Source organism: Aythya ferina (assembly GCF_964211825.1).
Source record: "Aythya ferina genome assembly, contig: HAP1_SCAFFOLD_1341, whole genome shotgun sequence".
Taxonomy (NCBI): domain Eukaryota; kingdom Metazoa; phylum Chordata; class Aves; order Anseriformes; family Anatidae; genus Aythya; species Aythya ferina.
In genome coordinates this window covers 1-17,436 of record NW_028180745.1, presented here as the reverse complement: position 1 = coordinate 17,436, position 17,436 = coordinate 1, and the positions used below count along the sequence as shown (strand labels likewise).

The 17,436-nt window shown below is 62.2% G+C and overlaps 3 protein-coding genes across 3 annotated transcripts; 1 reads left to right on the top strand and 2 right to left on the bottom strand.

The window, feature by feature from the left end:
- Window positions 1–103: 103 nt before the first annotated feature.
- Window positions 104–5,034, top strand: LOC311429544 (uncharacterized protein; the record flags this gene model as incomplete). The annotated part of the gene is made up of 4 exons (XM_084540632.1): window positions 104–933; window positions 2,987–3,192; window positions 4,325–4,501; window positions 4,599–5,034. The coding sequence occupies 4 exons, from the start codon at window positions 104–106 to the stop codon at window positions 4,775–4,777; spliced, it is 1,392 nt and encodes a 463-aa protein (XP_084396758.1). The 3' UTR covers window positions 4,778–5,034.
- Window positions 5,017–7,908, bottom strand: SPC24 (SPC24 component of NDC80 kinetochore complex). The gene is made up of 6 exons (XM_084540634.1): window positions 7,883–7,908; window positions 6,938–7,154; window positions 6,701–6,845; window positions 6,002–6,094; window positions 5,819–5,895; window positions 5,017–5,726 (listed from the first exon to the last, which is right to left on the bottom strand). The coding sequence occupies exons 2-6, from the start codon at window positions 7,101–7,103 to the stop codon at window positions 5,620–5,622; spliced, it is 588 nt and encodes a 195-aa protein (XP_084396760.1). The 5' UTR covers window positions 7,104–7,154; window positions 7,883–7,908; the 3' UTR covers window positions 5,017–5,619.
- Window positions 7,909–8,811: 903 nt separating this feature from the next.
- LOC311429545 (3',5'-cyclic-AMP phosphodiesterase 4B-like) lies at window positions 8,812–17,093 on the bottom strand. The gene is made up of 10 exons (XM_084540633.1): window positions 16,953–17,093; window positions 15,744–15,837; window positions 13,924–14,102; window positions 13,733–13,831; window positions 13,450–13,614; window positions 12,338–12,437; window positions 11,558–11,712; window positions 11,370–11,492; window positions 11,112–11,294; window positions 8,812–9,931 (listed from the first exon to the last, which is right to left on the bottom strand). Exons 1-10 carry the CDS (start codon window positions 17,016–17,018, stop codon window positions 9,632–9,634), a joined length of 1,464 nt encoding a protein of 487 aa, XP_084396759.1. The 5' UTR covers window positions 17,019–17,093; the 3' UTR covers window positions 8,812–9,631.
- Window positions 17,094–17,436: the final 343 nt, after the last annotated feature.

The following is a 17,436-nucleotide window of genomic DNA, read 5'->3' as shown; positions in this document are numbered from 1 at the left end:
GAACCCCAAGAGACTTGTGGGGGGGGTTGGGAGGGGCTGGGGGGGGTCCTGGGGGGGGGTGTGGGGAGACCCCCCACAGGACTGGGGGACGCGAGGACCCTTGATGGGGGGGTCTCTGTGGGACAGGACCAGGCTCCGCGTCTGTCGGGGCCATTTATCGGGGACCCCGGCGAGCCACACACGGCGCGGGTACGGCAGAACGGGGGGGGGGGTCACCGCTTTTTTTTTTTCCCCCCCCCCCTCCAAGGTCTCGAAGCAGGAGGAATTCTTCAACCTCTCCCACTGCCAGCTGGCCACTCTGATCAGCCGGGACGAGCTGAACGTGCGCTGCGAGTCGGAGGTGTTCCACGCCTGCATCAACTGGGTGCAGTACGACTGCGAGCACCGGCGCCCTTACGTCCAGGCGCTGCTGCGCGCCGTGCGCTGCCACGCGCTCACCCCGCACTTCCTCCAGCTGCAGCTCCAAAAATGCGAGCTGCTGCGCTCCGACGCCCGCTGCAAGGATTACCTGGCGCAGATTTTCCAAGACCTCACCCTCCACAAACCCACCCAGGTCCTCCCCGGCCGGGCTCCCAAAGTCGGCCAGTTGATCTACACGGCCGGTGGCTACTACCGGCAATCTTTGGGCTACCTGGAGGCTTTCAACCCCCGCGACGGTTCTTGGGTCAGGTTGGCCGACCTGCAGGTGCCCCGCAGCGGGTTGGGGGGTTGCGTGGTGGGGGGGTTGTTTTACGCCGTCGGGGGGAGGAATAATTCGCCCGACGGCAACACCGACTCGGCCGCCATCGATTGCTACAACCCCATGACCAACCGCTGGTCGCCCTGCGCCCCCATGAGCGTCCCCCGCAACCGCATCGGGGTGGGGGTGATCGACGGCATGATCTACGCCGTGGGGGGGTCGCACGGCTGCGTGCACCACAGCAGCGTGGAGAGGTGAGGGGTTGGGGGGGGTTAATGGGGTGTGGGGGGGTTAATTGGGTGTGGGGGGGGTAATGGGGTGGTGGTGGGGGTTAATGGGGTGGTTAATGGGGGTGGTTAATGGGGTGGTGGGGGGGTTAATGGGGTGGTGGGGGGGTTAATGGGGTGTTGGGGGGGGTAATGGGGTGGTTAATGGGGTGTGGGGGGGTTAATGAGGTGGTTAATGGGGTGGTGGGGGGGTTAATGGGGTGTTGGGGGGGGGTAATGGGGTGGTTAATGGGGTGTGGGGGGGTTAATGAGGTGGTTAATGGGGTGGTGGGGGGGTTATTGGGGTGGTGGGGGGGGTTAATGGGGTGGGGAGGGGGTTAATGGGGTGTGGGGGGGTTAATGGGGTGGTTAATGGGGTGTGTGGGGGGGTAATGGGGTGGTGGGGGGGTTAATAGGTGGTGTGGGGGGGGTTAATGGGGGTGTGGGGGGGGTTAATGTGTGGGGGGGGTTAATGGGGGGGTTAGTGGGGTGGGGGGGTTAATGGGGTGGTGGGGGGGTTAATGGGGTGGTTAATGGGGTGTGTGGGGGTTAATGGGGTGGTGGTGGGGGTTAATGGGGTTTGGGGAGGGGTTAATGGGGTGGTGGTGGGGGTTAATGGGGTGTGGGGGGGTTAATGGGATGGTAGGGAGGGTTAATGGGGTGGTTAATGGGGTGTGAGGGGTTAATGGGGTGGTGGGGGGGTTAATGGGGTGTGGGGGGGTTAATGGGATGGTTAATGGGGTGGTGGGGGGATTAATGGGGTGGTTAATGGGGTGGTGGTGGGGTTAATGAGGTGGTTAATGGGGTGGGGGGGGTTATTGGGGTGGTGGTGGGGGTTAATGGGGTGGTTAATGGGGTGGTGGTGGGGTTAATGGGGTGTGGGGGGGGTTAAAGGGGTGTGGGGGGGGTAATGGGGTGGTGGTGGGGGTTAATGGGGTGGTGGGGGGGGTTAATGGGGGTGTGGTGGGGTTAATGGGGTGGTGGTGGGGGTTAATGGGGTGGTTAATGGGGTGGTGGGGGCGTTAATGGGGGGGGTGGGGGGTTAATGGGGTGGTTAATGGGGTGGTGGTGGGGTTAATGGGGTGTGGGGGGGGTTAAAGGGGTGTGGGGGGGGTAATGGGGTGGTAGGGGGGGTTAATGGGGTTTGGGGAGGGGTTAATGGGGTGGGGGGGTTAATGGGGTGGTTAATGGGGTGGGGGGGGATTAATGGGGTGTAGGGGGGGTTAATGGGGTGGTGGGGGGGTTAATGGGGTGTGTGGGGGGTTAATGGGATGGTTAATGGGGTGGGGGGGGGGTTAATGGGGTGGTTAGTGGGGTGGTGGGGGAGTTAATGGGATGGTTAATGGGGTGGTGGTGGGGTTAATGGGGTGGTGGGGGGGTTAATGGGGTGTGTGTGGTGGGTTAATGGGGTGGAGGGGGGGTTAATGGGGTGGTGGTGGGGGTTAATGGGGTGGTGGTGGGGGTTAATGGGGGTGTGGGGGTGTTAATGGGGTGTGTGTGGGGGTTAATGGGGTGGAGGGGGGGTTAATGGGGTGTGGGGGGGTTAATGGGGTGGTGGGGGTGTTAATAGGGGATGGAGGGTGTAGGGGGGGGTAAGGGTTTGGTGCTGGGGGGTGGGGTGAGGGTTTGTTTGGGTGGGGGGAAGGAGGTGTCCTGGGGGGGCAAAAGGAGCTGCCCTGGGGGGGGTAAGAATCTGTCTGGGGGGGTACAAGGAGCTGCCCTGGGGGGGCAAAAGGAGCTGCCCCGGGAGGAGGGGGAAAAGGAGCTGCCCTGGGGGGGCTGGGGCAAGGATCTCTCCTGGGGGGGGCAAGAATCTGTCTGGGGGGGCGCAAGGAGCTGCCCTGGGGGGGCGCAAGGAGCTGCCTTGGAGGGGCAAAAGGATTTGTCCTGGGGGGTCACAAGAAGCTGCCCTGGAAAGGGACAAGGAACTTTCCGGGGGGGGGAAGAGGATCTGCCCTGGGTCCAATAACACAAGAGCCCCACCAGGAGCTTTGCTGGGGGGGGGATTTACCCCTGTTACATGCGTGTGCCCCCCCCCCAGGTATGAACCGGAGCGGGACGAGTGGCAGCTGGTGGCCCCCATGCTGACGCGTCGCATCGGGGTGGGGGTGGCGGTGCTGAACCGGCTGCTTTACGCCGTGGGGGGGTTCGACGGCACGGCCCGGCTGCGCTCGGCCGAGTGCTACCACCCCGAGAGGGACGCCTGGAGAGCCATCGCCCCCATGGCCAGCATCCGCAGCGGGGCCGGTGAGATGGGGGGGGGCGATGGGGGGGGGGGAAACGGGGTGAGGATGGGATTTTTGGGGGGGTAAGGGGGGAAGGAAGGGGCTGGGGGGGCAGGGGGATGGCTCTCGGAGCCCCAAGGGGGGTGCTGGGGGAGTTCTGGGGTGAGGGGGGGGATTTTTGGGGGGGTAGGGTGGGAAGGAAGGGGTTGGGGGATGAAAAGAAGGGGCTGGGGGGGCAGGGGGGTGGCTCTCGGAGCCTCAAGGGGGGGGGCACGGGGTTGAGGATGGGATTTTTGGGGGGTAGGGGGGGAAGGAAGGGGCTGGGGGGGGCAGGGGGATGGCTCTCGGAGCCCCAAGGTGAGGGCCAGGGGGGTTCCAGGGTGAGGGGGAGGATTTTTTGGGGGGTAGGGTGGAAAGGAGGGGCTGGGGGGGCCCCAAGGGGGGGGGGCACGGGGTGAGGATGGGATTTTTGGGGGGGTAGGGGGGGAAGGAAGGGGCTGGGGGAAGAAAAGAAGGGGCTGGGGGGGCAGGGGGATGGCTGTCGGAGCCCCAAGGGGTGGGCTGGGGGGGTTCCAGGGTGAGGGGGGGGATTTTTGGGGGGGGTAGGGTGGGAAGGAAGGGGCTGGGGGGGCAGGGGGATGGCTGTCAGAGTCTCAAGGGGGGGCATGGGGTTGAGGATGGGATTTTTTGGGGGGGTAGGGGGGGAAGGAAGGGGCTGGGGGGCAGGGGGACGGCTGCCGTAGCCCCAAGGGGGCGGCTGGGGGGGTCCTGGGGTGAGGGGGGGACTTCTGGGGGGGGGGGGGCAGCCTGAAAGGAAGGGTTTGGGGCAAAAAAAGAAGGGTTTAGGGGAAGAAAAGAAGGGGCTGGGGGGGCAGGGGGACGGCTGTCAGAGCCCCAAAGGGACTGCAGGGAAGGTGGGGGGGGTCTTTGTTGGGAGATGGGGGTTCTGGGATAAGGGTTACGGCTTTTTGATGGGGCACGGGGCTGAAATTGGGGGCATTTTGGTGAAATCAGGGCGGAATTCTTCCCAACGAGGGCCTGGGGAAGGAGCTGGGGCCGAGAGCGGGGAATTTGCGCACCCGGGACGTGGCGCTTCAGGGTCCCAAAAAAAAATAAAAAACACCCAAAAAAACTTCATTTCTCATCCCGGGCAGGGGTGTGCGCCCTCAACAACTGCATTTACGCCATGGGGGGGTACGACGGCACCGACCAGCTCAACAGCACCGAGCGCTACGACGTGGAGACCGACAGCTGGAGCTTCGTGGCCCCCATGCGGCACCGCCGCAGCGCCCTCGGCGTCACCGTCTACCAGGGCAAGATCTACGTGCTGGGTAGGTCCCGGGGGGGTTCGGGGGGGGTGTGAAAAAAGATCCTTGAGTGGTTCAAATCCTTTATTTTGGTGTTTTTTTTTTTTTGGGGGGGGTGCAGGTGGTTACGACGGCCACACCTTCCTGGATTCGGTGGAGTGCTACGAGCCGGCCGAGGACGCGTGGACGGAGGTGACGCGGATGACGTCGGGGCGCAGCGGGGTCGGGGTGGCCATCACCATGGAGCCCTGCAAGCAGGGCGAGCGCAAGGCCGGCGAGAGCCACGAGTGTCCCTGCTAGCCCCGGAGCCGCCGTGGGGGACGGGCTGCGTGCCGCGGCACCCACCGAGGGGGGGACACACACACACACGCAGCAGGAGCCTTTTTTCTCCCCCCCCCAACTCCGTTTTATTCCCCACGGCGGCAGCCCCGCGATTTCGGACTGAGCGGCACCGGGGAGAGCTGGAGAGGCTTGCGGGGCGACCCCCCCCCCGCCACCCTAAAAAATCCCCCTTGGAGCTCCTGGACAGCCTCGTGCCGCGTTTCCAGACGGATGGACTGGTTTTAATGATTTCCAAAATCCCCTTTTTTTTTTTTTTTTCCCCCATTTCCCCTCCCCTTTTGCCTCCCCCCCCCCCCCCGTTGTTACAGGAATTAAAAAAAAAAAATACCTTTGCAATTAGGGTGGCACCAAACCGAGCTGTGCCGCGCCAAAGGGAGCCAAAACAAACCAAACTGAGCCAAAGTGACCCAAACTGAGCCAAAGTGACCCAAACTGAGCCAAAGTGACCCAAATTGAGCCAAAGTGACCCAAACTGAGCCAAAGTGACCCAAACTGAGCCAAACCAAACCAAATTGAGCTAAAGTGACCCAAACTGAGCCAAAGTGACCCAAACTGAGCCAAAGTGACCCAAATTGAGCCAAAGTGACCCAAATTGAGCCAAAGTGACCCAAACTGAGCCAAAACAAACCAAATTGAGCCAAAGTGACCCAAATTGAGCCAAAGTGACCCAAACTGAGCCAAACTGACCCAAACTGAGCCAAACTGACCCAAACCGAGCCAAACTGACCCAAACCGAGCCAAACTGACCCAAATTGAGCCGAACTGACCCAAATTGAGCCAAAGTGAGCCAGGCCAAGGGCTCACCACGCCGTCGGCACCAGGCTCCACAAGTAGTCGCTGACGAAGCAGCGTGAGTGCTGGCGGCCGTCGATGTCGATGGGCTGGGCGATGTCGGGGCCGTAGTGGACTTGTGGGGGGGGGAGGAAGGAAAAAAAAAAAGGGGTGATGACGGGGTGGGGGGCACCGGGTGCCTCGTGGGGGGGGGCCGGGGGCACTCACTGCCTTTGATCCGCGCCGGCTCGGCCTCGTAGTCCCAGTCGATGCGGCTGATTTTGTAGTAGAGCTGCGTGACGTAGCTGCGGGGGGGGAAAAAAGGGTGAGGGTCTCCCCCCCCCCCCCCAGGGGAAGAAACGGGGTCTGGGAACCCCCCAAACAGGCAGCTGGGGGGGGGGCCCTACTCACGCAGCAGAGGGCACGGCCTCGGCCTCCTGCTCGCCGCCCTCCTCCAGCCGCCGGCTTTGGCCCCGCAGCTCCTCCAGCTCCTGCCGCAGGGCGGTGGGGGCGGTGAAGGAAGATAAAAAGGGTGCGGGGGGGGCCCAAAAAACCCCCCCACGACCCCAAAAAGACCCCACGGTCACCATTCACAGCGCAAAGGGTTTTAATATCAGCACCGGCTGCGCTCGGGGAATTTAATTTCCTTTTCACGCCGAGCTCGACCATCTGGTGGGGTGAGGGAGTTTTTGGGGGGGCGAGGGGAGTTTTGGGGGATTTCAGCGGAGATTTCTGTAGGGTTTACGCCCTGCACGGGGTTGGGTAAATAAATAACGGGCTGGGGGGGGGTGTGAAGTGTAACGAGCACCACGGGACGCGTGGCTGGGAGGTGAAGGGGGTGGGAGGGTGCGCCCGAGGGAAGGCATCGTCCTGCTCTGGGTGCCACAGCGTGGAAAAAAAAAGGCAGAAAATGATAAAATGATAAAATGATAAAATTATCAGGCTGGGGGGGGAGAAAGGAGGGCTACGAGGATGCCTGGAGGGTAAAATGCGTGAGGAGCATGGGGAGAAAAGACGAGGGGCAGCCCCGTCGTGGCTCGAGGGTGCCCGGGAGGTGGGATACGGTTGGGATTTTGGGGTGTTTTGTGGGATTTTTGCCTGAAAGGATATTTGTTGGTGGCCTGCAGCGTGGCGCCGGCCTCCCGCGCCCTCTCCACCTCCTCCTCCAGCTCCCGCAGCCGCCGGCGGCCCCGCTGCAGCTCCTGCTGGCGCTCCAGGAGGCTCCGCGCCACCGCCTCCTCCGCCGCCGCCAGCTCTGCGACCACACCGAGGCAAAACGTGACGGGGACAAAAAAGGGGGGGACACGGGGACAAAAATCAAGCCGGGGGGGGCAGGGGGACACCCACCCGTGACCGTTTGGGCGGCGGTGGCCTGGGTGGCCAGCAGCTTGTCCTCGGCTCGGCGGCGTTTGTCCAGGCTGCGGCGCAGGCGGGCGCCGGCCCAGTCCTCCAGCAGCACCTTGAGCAGCTCCTTGCTCACCTCCTCCAGCTCCTGCAGCCGCTCGCTCAGCATGGTCGGGGCGGGGGGGTCCGGGGGGGGCAAAAAAAAAAGGGGCCTGGAAATCTGGGGGGGGAAAGTGAGGGGTTAGAAAGGGTTTGGGGGGGTTTTGGGGAGGTTTTGGGGGGGTTTGGGGGGTAAAGGAGGGGGGTGGGGAGGGCACGGGGAGGGTTTGGGGGAGAGGGTGAGAGGCTGGGGGGGATTTGGGGGTTAAGGGGGGGTTAAAAGGGGGGTGTAAAATTGGGGGGGGGCAGTGAGAGGTCCGGGGGGGGCACAGGGTGAGGTTTGGGGGGGGATTTGGGGGTTAAGGACGGGGGTGGGGAGGGTAACAGGGACTGGGGGGGAGAGGGAGAGGGGCTGGGGGGGGATTTGGGGGTTAAGGGGGGGGTGTAAAATTGGGGGGGGGCACTGACAGGTCCGGGGGGGGCACAGGGTGAGTTTTTTTTTGGGGGGGGGGGGGGACACAACAAAGGGGTGAGGGGCTGAGGGGGGGGGATTTGGGGTTTAGAGGGGGGGGCACAGAGGCTGGGGGGGGCAGTGACCGGCCTTTGGGGGGGGGGGGGGGGGCAGGGGCTGAGGGATTTTTTTTTGGGGGGGGGGGCTCAGGCCTCCATTTTCTCGGTGGGGGGGGCTCCGACCGGCCCCAAACCTCCCCCCTCGCCCCCCCCTCATTAACTGCCCCCCCCCCCCCATTAACTACCCCCCTCCCAGCCCCCCCCAGGCCCCGTTTCCACCCTGGGGGGGCTTTAAGGACCCCTCCCCCCCCCCTCAATTCCGACACCCCCCCCCGTTACCGGAGCTGCGCGCGCTGGCAGTTTTGAACCGGGGGGGGCGGGGCCTCTGCTGCGCATGCGCCGCCCCCCCTCCCACCACAACCCGGAAGTGGCGCCCACGGGGCCCTTCTAGCCGCCCCGGAGGCCTCCTCTCTATGGTGCGGGAGGTCTTGGGGGTCCTGGGACCCCCCCAACGGGGTCTGGGGACCCCCCCCGTGGCTTGGGGACCCCCCCTTGGCCGTAGGGACCCCCCCGTGGCTGTGGGATCCCCCCTCTATGCTGGAGGACCCCCCAACTCCTATAGGGGCCTATAGGGGTGAGCTATGGGACCCCCCCCCCCAATACCAAGCCCGGTTTGTGTGGCCCCCCCCCCAAGTTTTTGCCCCCCCCCCAGCCTGTGGGACCCCCCCCATGGCCATAGCCCCCCCCCCCCAACCAATATCTGGGCCAACCTCTGGGACCCCCTATAAACCTATGGGACCCCCCCCCCGACCCCATTCAACCACACTCTGCCCCCCCTCCCCAAATTACCCCCCCCCCAAAAAAAAAATTGCCCCCCCCCAAATAAAAGCACAGCCCCCCCCGGCACGCTCCCTTCTCTTTATTTGAGCTCATTGCAGCCGGTGGTGTTTTTTTTTTGGGGGGGGGGACACAGGAGAAGGGGGCGTAGGGAAATGGTTGGGGGGGGGGAAATCCGGCTGCTGGAGACCCCAGGGGGGGTCTCAGGGGATTTTTTTTGGGGGTGGGGGGGGTTTCGCCCCCCCCCCTCGCGGCCCAGCTATTCACAGTATGTACAGCAACGCCCCGCGTACAAAAATAAAAGCTCTGCGCGTGTCCCCCCCCCCCCCAAAAAAAAAAAAAAAAAAGTGTGTGGGAGGGGGGGGCTGCACCCCCCAACCCCCCCCAGCACCATTGCACCCAGCTCGCCCCCCCCAAAAAAAAAATATATATGGGCGACGCAGCCCCGATGCTACAGTACTGTGTGCAGAAATGGTGCCCCCCCCTCCCCAAACCCCCCCCCCGGGCTGTCTGCTTGGGGTCTGCCCCCCCCCGGACCTGGGGGGGGCACCTTGTTATTGCTTCACCTCTATTGGGGATTTTTTTTTGGGGGGGGGCACCCCCCCAGCACCCCGTGATGGCCTGGACCCTCGCCCTGCACAGACCCCAGTGGGTTTGGGGGTGCCGGGGAGGGGGGGGCACCAAAGTGCCTTCCTTCCCCCCCCCCCCCGAGGGCTGTCCCCCCCCCACACCCCCAAAATGGCTTTGTGGGGGGGGGGGGGCAAATTCCTTCTCACTCCCCCGGGGGTCCCTGTGCAAAAGGAGGAGCGAGCGGAAGACTTTGGGGGGGGGGGAAACGCGCCCCAAATTTTTGGGGAAAACTGTCCCCCCCCCCCCTCCCCAGGACCCCCCCTGGGCTGGCTCTGCCCCCCCCCCCAACCTCCAGAAAAATGGCTTTTTGGGTGATTGATTTTTTTTGGGGGGGGGGCACGTGCGTGTTCCCTTTTTTTTTGTTTCTTTTCCCGGGGTGGGGGTGGGGGGGGGCTTTTTTTTTTTTTTTTTGTCTTTTGCAAATTTTTTTTAAAAAATACAATAAAAATCCCCCCCCACACCCCCACCCCAACCCCCCCCCACCCGAACCAAACCCGTGAAAACCAAATCAAATCAACCCAAATCCGAGTTCTGCTCGAGCGGAGGGAGCCCCCCCCCCCCAGAAATAAACCCACGTTGATTAAAGAGGGGGGGGGGGTCTTTGAGAGGTGGGGGGGGGGGTCACCAGTCCTGGGCCGCCTCGTCCCTCGAGGTCCCGTCATTGTCCTTGTCCTCGTCCCCCGGGGGGGCGCTGGGGGGGCCCTCGCCCTCTTCCTCCAGCGTCAGCTCGAAGTGGAAGCGTTCAGGGCCGGGGTGGGGGCCGGGGGGGTCTTCGGGGGGGGGCGAGGGGCTTTGGGGGATCATGCTGTGGTACCAGTCCCGGTTGTCCTCCAAGGTGTCCAGGATGTCCTGGGCGTCGGGGTGCACCAGGTCGGCCCACGTCTCCCACAGCGGGTGCACGATGTAGTCGATGAAGCCCACCTAGGGGGGGGGGACACCGTAACGGGGGGGGGTCAAGGGGCCACCCTTGGGGACCCAAAGGTCATGGGGATGGGCGGGCAGGGGGTGTTTGGGAGGTGATGGGGGGTTACGGGGGGAGGAGGGGGTGTGGGGGTAACGCGGGGCCTGCTCTCGTTTGGCGGCCGTGGTGGTGTGTGACCGTGAGGGGACGCCCAGGTGGGTGACACCACGGGGCCCTGTCCCCACACAACACCCATGGCCATGTCCGATCACGAGGGGACACCCAGTTGGGGTGACACCACGGGTTCGTGTCCCCACACAACGTCCATAGCCATGTGTGACCACGAGGGGACACCCAGTTGGGGTGACACCATGGGTTCGTGTCCCCACACAACGTCTATAGCCATTAGTGACGATGAGGGGACACCCAGTTGAGGTGACACCATGGGTTTGTGTCCCCACACAACACCCATGGCCATGTCCAACCATGAAGAGACACCCAACTGGGGGTGACACCACAGCTCCCTGTCCCCATCCAACAGCCACAGCCTTGTCCAACCACAACGAGATACCCAGTTGGGGTGACACCACAGCTCCCTGTCCCCATCCAACACCCCTTGCCACGTCCAGCCACACGGGGCCACCCAGCTGGGGTGACACCACAGGTTCCTGTCCCCATCCAACATCCACGGCCATGTCCAACCACGAGGGGACACCCATTTGGGATGACACCATGGGTCCCTGTCCCCATCCAATGGTTCTTGTCCCCACCCAACATCCATGGCCACGTCCAACCATGAAGAGACACCCATTTGGGGTGACACCACTGGTCCCTGTCCCCATCCAGCGGCTCCCTATCCCCATCCAGTGTCCATGGCCATGTCCAACCACGAGGGGACACCCAACTGGAGTGACACCATGGGTCTCTGTCCCCATCCAATGGTTCTTGTCCCCATCCAATGTCCACGGCCATGTCCAACCAGGAGGGGACACCCAACTGGGGTGACACCATGGGTCCCTATCCCCATCCAATGGTTCTTGTCCCCACCCAACACCCATGGCCACGTCCAACCATGAAGAGACACCCATTCGGGGTGACACCACAGCTCCCCGTCCCCACCCACCACCCACAGCCCCACACCCAACCACACGGGGCCACCCAGCCGGGGTGACGCGGCGCGTCCCCCTGCCACCCACCCACCTGGGACTTCTCCACGGAGGCGGTGTGCTTGTCGCACATGGGGCTGATCTCCATGCCCCGCTCCCGCTCCTTGTCGCCCTGCCTGAAGAACTCCTCCATGATGCGGTCGGTCCACTGCCGGTACAGCTCCAGCGGCTTGGTGGGGTTGCTCAGGTCGGCGCAGTGCACCATGTTCCGCAGCACCTAAGGGTGCTCCACGTCAGCTCCCCCAGACCCCCCCCAAATTAAAAAATTACCCCCCCCAACCCCATCCCACACCTGTATCCTGTCCGTGTAGTTGTCCAGCAGCAGCACCCCGGAGCTCGTCACCTTCTTGGTCTCCACCATGGTCTTGAGGTCGGCCAAGAGGCTCATGTGCTTGGACATGTCGGTGGCCAGGACCTGCAGGGACGGGGTCAGGGGGCGGGGGGCGCGCCGGCCCCGGGGGGGGCTCGGGGGGGCCCTACCATGTCGATGACCATCTTGCGCAGGGTCTGGCGCTGCCGCTTGCTGAGGTTCTGGAAGATGTCGCAGTTCTCCTCCTGCAGCAGCTTGAAGCCCACGGCCAGGTGGTGGTTCTCCAGCACCGACTCGTCGTTGTACATCAGCGCCAGCTCCGAATCTGCAGGGAGGTGGGGGGGGACAGCGGGGGGGTGAGGATAACCCCCCCCTCCCGGCCCTTTGCACGCCCCACGTGCAAGGCTGGGCGTGCACAACGCGCGCACGCAGGTGGCGCACGCAGTGCAAGATGCTTCTTGTGCAAGAAGATGCACGCGGCCAAGGGGGGTGCAAGGTGAACGGCAAGACCACGCACGTGCAAGACGATTTGCACGCGCAAGGTGACACACGTTGTGCAAGGTGATGCAGGTGTGCAAGACGACACGGGTGTGCAAGACGCCGTGCACGTGCAGGACGCCGTGCACGGAGCAGCGTTGTGCAAGGCAGGGTCGATCTCAGTGCAATTGTGCAAGGCGATGCGCGTGCAAGATCATGAACGTGCAGGGCAGTTTGCATGTGCAAGACGACACGCGCATGCGATGCATGTGTGCAAGACGATGCCCATGTGCAACACCGTGCACGTGCAGGATGGCGTGCAAGGCAGCAGTGTGTGCAAGACAGCGGGCATACGCCAGAGGATGCAAGCGTGCAAGGTGATGCAGGTGTGCAAGACGATGCTGGCGTGCAAGACCCTGCGCGTGCGAGGCGATGTGCACGTGCAAGGCCCCCCCCCGGCCCCCAGCACTCACTGGTGTTGATGAGGAACTGGTTGGAGACGCCGGGGTGGTCGACATCGTGGATGGCGGCGGCGAAGAGAGCCGCCAGGATCTCCAGGTCGGTGAACACCGCCTGCGGCAGCGGCACGCTCAGCGCGGTGCCACCCCCCCAATGTTTGCAGACCCCGATATTTAGGGACCCCAATATCTAGGGACCCTGATATTTAGGGATCCCGATATCTAGGGACCCCGATATTTAGGGACCCCAATATTTAGGGACCCTGATATCTAGGGACCCTGATACTTATGGACTGTGCTATCTAGGGACCCCAATATCTAGGGACCCTGATATTTTGGGACCCTGATATCTAGGGACCCTGACATTTAGGGACCCCAATACTTATGGACCCTGCTATCTAGGGACCCTGATATTTAGGGACCCCAATATTTAGGGACCCTGATATTTAGGGACTCCAATACCTAGGGACCCTGATATCTAGGGACCCTGACATTTAGGGACCCTGATATCTAGGGACCCTGATATTTAGGAACCCTGATACTTATGGACTCTGCTATCTAGGGACCCCAATATTTAGGGATCCCAATATCTAGGGACCCCAGCACGCAGAGATTGCAGTGGCTGGGGAGCCTGGCACATCAGGAGCCCAACATCTGGGGACCCCGGCATCTGGAGACCGTGGCATTTGGGGACCCCACAATCTGGGGACCCCGCTGCCTTGGGAGCATGGTGTTTAGGGACCCCACAACCTCAGGAGCCCCAAATCTGGGGGCTGTGGAATCTTGCAGCTGGGGGCATTTGGGGACCCTGGAGTCTGGGAGCACCAAACCCCTTGGGAGCGTGGCACCCGGGGACCCCGGCACCCCAGGAGCTCCACAGCTGGACCCCTCAACACCTCGAGACCCCAACACCTTGGGGACAACGGCGTCTTGGGACCGTGGCATTTGGGGACCCCAGCATCTCAGCAGCCCCCCGTTTGGGGACACCTTGGGGCCGTGGCAGCTCAAAAAAACCCAACATCTTGGGGACCGTGCCGCCTCGGGACCGCGCCGGCACCCCGCTGCTTGGACCCTACGGCACCTCCAGACCCCCCAAACCCGAGAGACCCCCCCGCCCCGGGGCTCACGTCGAGGGCGGGCGTGGAGAGCAGGACGTGCGTGGACTGCATGACGTCGGCGGCGTGCAGGCTGTTGTGGTAGGCGACGTCGGCGTGGTAGTGGTCCTCCAGCGTCAGCGTGTAGGTCAGCAGCGTGTCCACCGGGATCTTAAAGGTCTTCACCAGCTCCCGTTCCTACACCCCGAGGATTTGGGGCAAGGGGGGGGCAGGATCCGAGCATAAAATCCCCTCCCCAAAGTAAAAATAATAATAATAATAAAAAAAAAAAAAAACAAAACCAAGTGGCTGCTACCTGGAAGATGGTGTACATGATGCAGCTGAGCGAGCGGTTGTTGGAGTACTCGGAGACGCGGAAAATGTTCAGCCCCCACTTGTTGAGGTTGTCCAGCTCCTGGAGCAAAAAGCCGTGGGTCCGGCGGGGTGCCCCCCGCTCCCACCCCCCCCAAAAAATCCCCGCTGCCCCCCCCCCTTAGATCACGGTACCTTGCCGAGCAGCTCCTCCTGGTCGGATTTGACGCCGAAGCGAGGGATGCTGCAGTTGGTGAGGCTGCAGCCGTGGGGCAGCTTCTTCACCCCGCTGATGTGGCACATGGGCTGCTGGCGCCTCTTCTTCTCCCGCTCCTTGGGGGTGGGCGATGGGATCTCCACCTCCGTCTGCTTGTCTGGGGGGGCGTGCAAGTGGGGGGGTGCATTTAGGGGGGGTGCACCTAGGGGTGGTGCATTTAAGGGGTGTGTGTGCAAGGGATGTGCATTTAAGGAGAGGGCATTTAAGGGATGCTTGTGCAATGGACGTGCATTTAAGGGATGTGCATTTAAGAGGCGTGCATTTAAGAGGCGTGCATTGAAGGGGTGTGTGTGCAAGGGACGTGCATTTAAGGGGTGAGTGTACAAGGGACATGCATTTAAGGGCCATGTGTACAAGGGATGTACACTTAAGGGATGTGCACTTAAGGGATGCACATTTAAGGGAAACGTGTGCAAAGGATGTGTATTTAAGGGATGCCTGTGCAAGGGATGCATGTGCAAGGGATTGCATTTAAAGGATGCATGTGCAAGGGATGCATGTGAAAGAGATCTGCATTTAAAGGATGAATGTGCAAATGATGCACACGTAACGGATTGCATTTAAGAGATGCATGTGCAAAGGATGCATGTGCAAGGGATGCACATGCAAGGGACGTGCATTTAAGGGATACATGTGCAAAGGGATGCATGTGCAAGGGATGCATGTACAAGGGATTGCATTTAAAGGATGCATGTGCAAGGGATGCATGTGCAAGGAACATGCATTTAAAGGATGCATGAGCAAGGGATGAACATGCAAGGGACTGTATTTAAGGGATGCATGTGCAAGGGATGCATGTGCAAGGGGTGCACATGCAAGGGATGTGCATTCAAGGGATGCATGTGCAAGGGATGCATGTGCAAGGAAGGGATGCATGTGCAAGGGATGTGTGTTTAAAGGATGAATGTGCAAGGGATGCACATGCAAGGGACTGCATTTAAGGGATGCATGTGCAAAGGATGCACGTGCAAGGGATGTGTGTTTATAGGATGCATGTGCAAAAGATGCACGTGAAAGGGATTGCATTTAAAGGACGCACGTGCAAGGGATGCATGTGCAAGGGATGTGCATTTAAAGGATGCATGTGCAAGGGATGCACATGCAAGGGACTGCATTTAAGGGATGCATGTGTAAAGGATGCACGTGCAAGGGATGTGTGTTTAAAGGATACATGTGCAAGGGATGCACATGCAAGGAATGTGCATTTACGGGATGCATGTGCACGGGATGTGTGTTTAAGGGATGTATGTGCAAGGGATGCACATGCAAGGGATTGCATTTAAAGGATGCACGTGCAAGGGATGTGTGTTTAAAGGATACATGTGCAAAGGATGCACATTCAAGGAATGTGCATTTAAGGGATGCATGTGCAAGGGATGCATGTGCAAGGAAGGGATGCATGTGCAAGGGATGCACATGCAAGGGACTGCATTTAAGGGATGCATGTGCAAAGGATGCACGTGCAAGGGATGTGTGTTTAAGGGATGCATGTGCAAAGGATGCACATTCAAGGGATGTGCATTTAAGGGATGCATGTGCAAGGGATGCACATGCAAGGAGAGTGCAGAGAGATGCATGTGCAGGGGGTGTGTGTGCAAGGGATTGCGATGCAACCAGCGCGCGTTTCAAGGCTGCAGGCACAAGGGGCGTGTGCTGGGGTCCTGGGGGGTCTTTTTTTTTTGGGGGGGGGGTTGTGTCTTTTTTTGGGGGGGGTCTTTTTTGGGGGGGGGGGTCTCACCCAGGAAGGTGCTGGCGATGTACTCGGACACCTGGTTGCCCGAGCGGCTCATCTCGGAGAGGTGCGTCAGCTCCCGGTTCAGCATCCTCTTGAACTGTGGGGGGGGGGGGCACAAAAATTGGGGAGGGGGGGGACAGAAGTCAACGGGAGGGGGGTCCCACGGCGTCCCCCCCCCAAAAAAAAAAAACAAACAGCCAGTCCCACACTCACCCCTGCAGCGTGGGGGGGTGCAAGGTGGGCACCCCCTGGGGGGGGGCAGGGATGGAGACCACAGGGACCCCCCCCACGGCAGCGTTGCCCCCCCCTCACCCCCATTTTGACACTGGGGGGGGGTTTTGGGACCCCCCCCCCCCTATTTTGTGCCCTCCCCCCCAAATGAGTCCTGGCTGTCCTTGAGCGGGGGCCCGGATGCGCCCCCCCCGCCCCCCCCCCCACCGTGACTCATCCCTCCGGTGCCCGGCTGCGAGGCCCCTTGGGGGGGGGGGGGCACACACATCCCCAGCCCCCCCCCCCCGAATTTACCAAAGACCCCCCCACCCCCCCCCAAAAAAAAAAAAAAACTTGAGGCGCCCCCTCCCCCCCCCCAACTTTGTAGGAAGCCACATTTCGGCTGGGGGGGGGGGTGAACACAGCCCCCACACCCCCAGCACCCCCCCCCAAAAAAAAAAAAACAGCCCCCCCCCCCCAATTTATAGGGGGGGGGAGCATCCTCCTGCATCCCTCCCCGCAGCCAATCAGAGCGCTCCGCCCGGTCTCCATGGCGACCGCAGTCTCCATAGCAACTGCCCCATCCCCACCCGGGTATTTTTTTTTGGGGGGGGGGGGACCAAGGGGGGGGGTCAGCGAGGTGCCCCCCCCCCCCCCCCGACGACTTCATCACGGCTCTGCCAACTCCACGGCCCTCCCCAAGCCACAAAACACCTGGGGGGGGGGGGGGGCACACACAGAGCACCCCCCCCAAACCTCAACATGCCCCCCCCACTCCAGAAACCCCCCCCCGTAAAAAAATATCCCCCCCCCGAAAAAAAAATCCCCCCCCCTCCCCAAAAATCCCCCCCCCACTCATTTGTCTGCCCCCTCCCCACTTTCTGAAGCTGCCCCCGGGGGGGGTCCAAATGGGGATAATTTTTTTTTTTTTTTTTTTTAATTTTTTTTTTTCGGGGGGGGGGGACAAAGTCAAAGCCCCCCCCCAAAAAAAAAAGCCCTTACCTGGTCCCACCAGCCCACGAGCCAGGGCTTGGCGCAGGTCTCGCAGAAGAAGTCCACCAAGGGCATTTTCTGGCCGCGGGGGGGGCACCGGGCCCCCGCTGCCACCCTAAGGGTGCCGGGGGGGGGTCACAACCCCCCCCCACCCCCCCCCCTATAAAATTTCTCCCCCCCCCCCCCCCCCTACTGCCCTTTAACGGCCTGGGGCTGCTTCAGGGCTCGGGGGGGGGTCGTGGGCATGGTGGGTGCCGGGGGGGGGCAGCAGAGCCCCCCCCTGGGGCAGGAGGGCACCGCCAGTGCCCCCCCCCCACCCCCCCCCGGTGCTGCAGACGCCGGGGGGGGGCCCGGTCACATCGCTGCCCCCCCCCCCCCCCCCCCTCCAAGGCCTTGCAATTTCTCCCCCCCCCCCCTTATAGGGGGTGCTGGGGGGGTCAGTGGGGACCCCCCAAAGCCATCGGGGGGGGGTGAGGAATGGAGGGGGGGGGTC

Bases quoted from the DNA above. Each gene is read 5' to 3' on its own strand.
- LOC311429545 (XM_084540633.1), bottom strand. From the start codon at position 17,018: ATGCCCTTGGTGGACTTCTTCTGCGAGACCTGCGCCAAGCCCTGGCTC. The intron at 13,615-13,732 runs GTAGCAGCCACT...CTCGGGGTGTAG, and splicing joins TCATGTACACCATCTTCCAG to GAACGGGAGCTGGTGAAGAC. The intron at 11,493-11,557 runs GTAGGGCCCCCC...CCGTCCCTGCAG, and splicing joins GCAAGATGGTCATCGACATG to GTCCTGGCCACCGACATGTC.
- SPC24 (XM_084540634.1), bottom strand. From the start codon at position 7,103: ATGCTGAGCGAGCGGCTGCAGGAGCTGGAGGAGGTGAGCAAGGAGCTG. The intron at 5,896-6,001 runs GTGAGTAGGGCC...CCCCCCCCGCAG, and splicing joins GAGGCCGTGCCCTCTGCTGC to CTACGTCACGCAGCTCTACT. The intron at 5,727-5,818 runs GTGAGTGCCCCC...CCCCCCCACAAG, and splicing joins GCCGGCGCGGATCAAAGGCA to TCCACTACGGCCCCGACATC.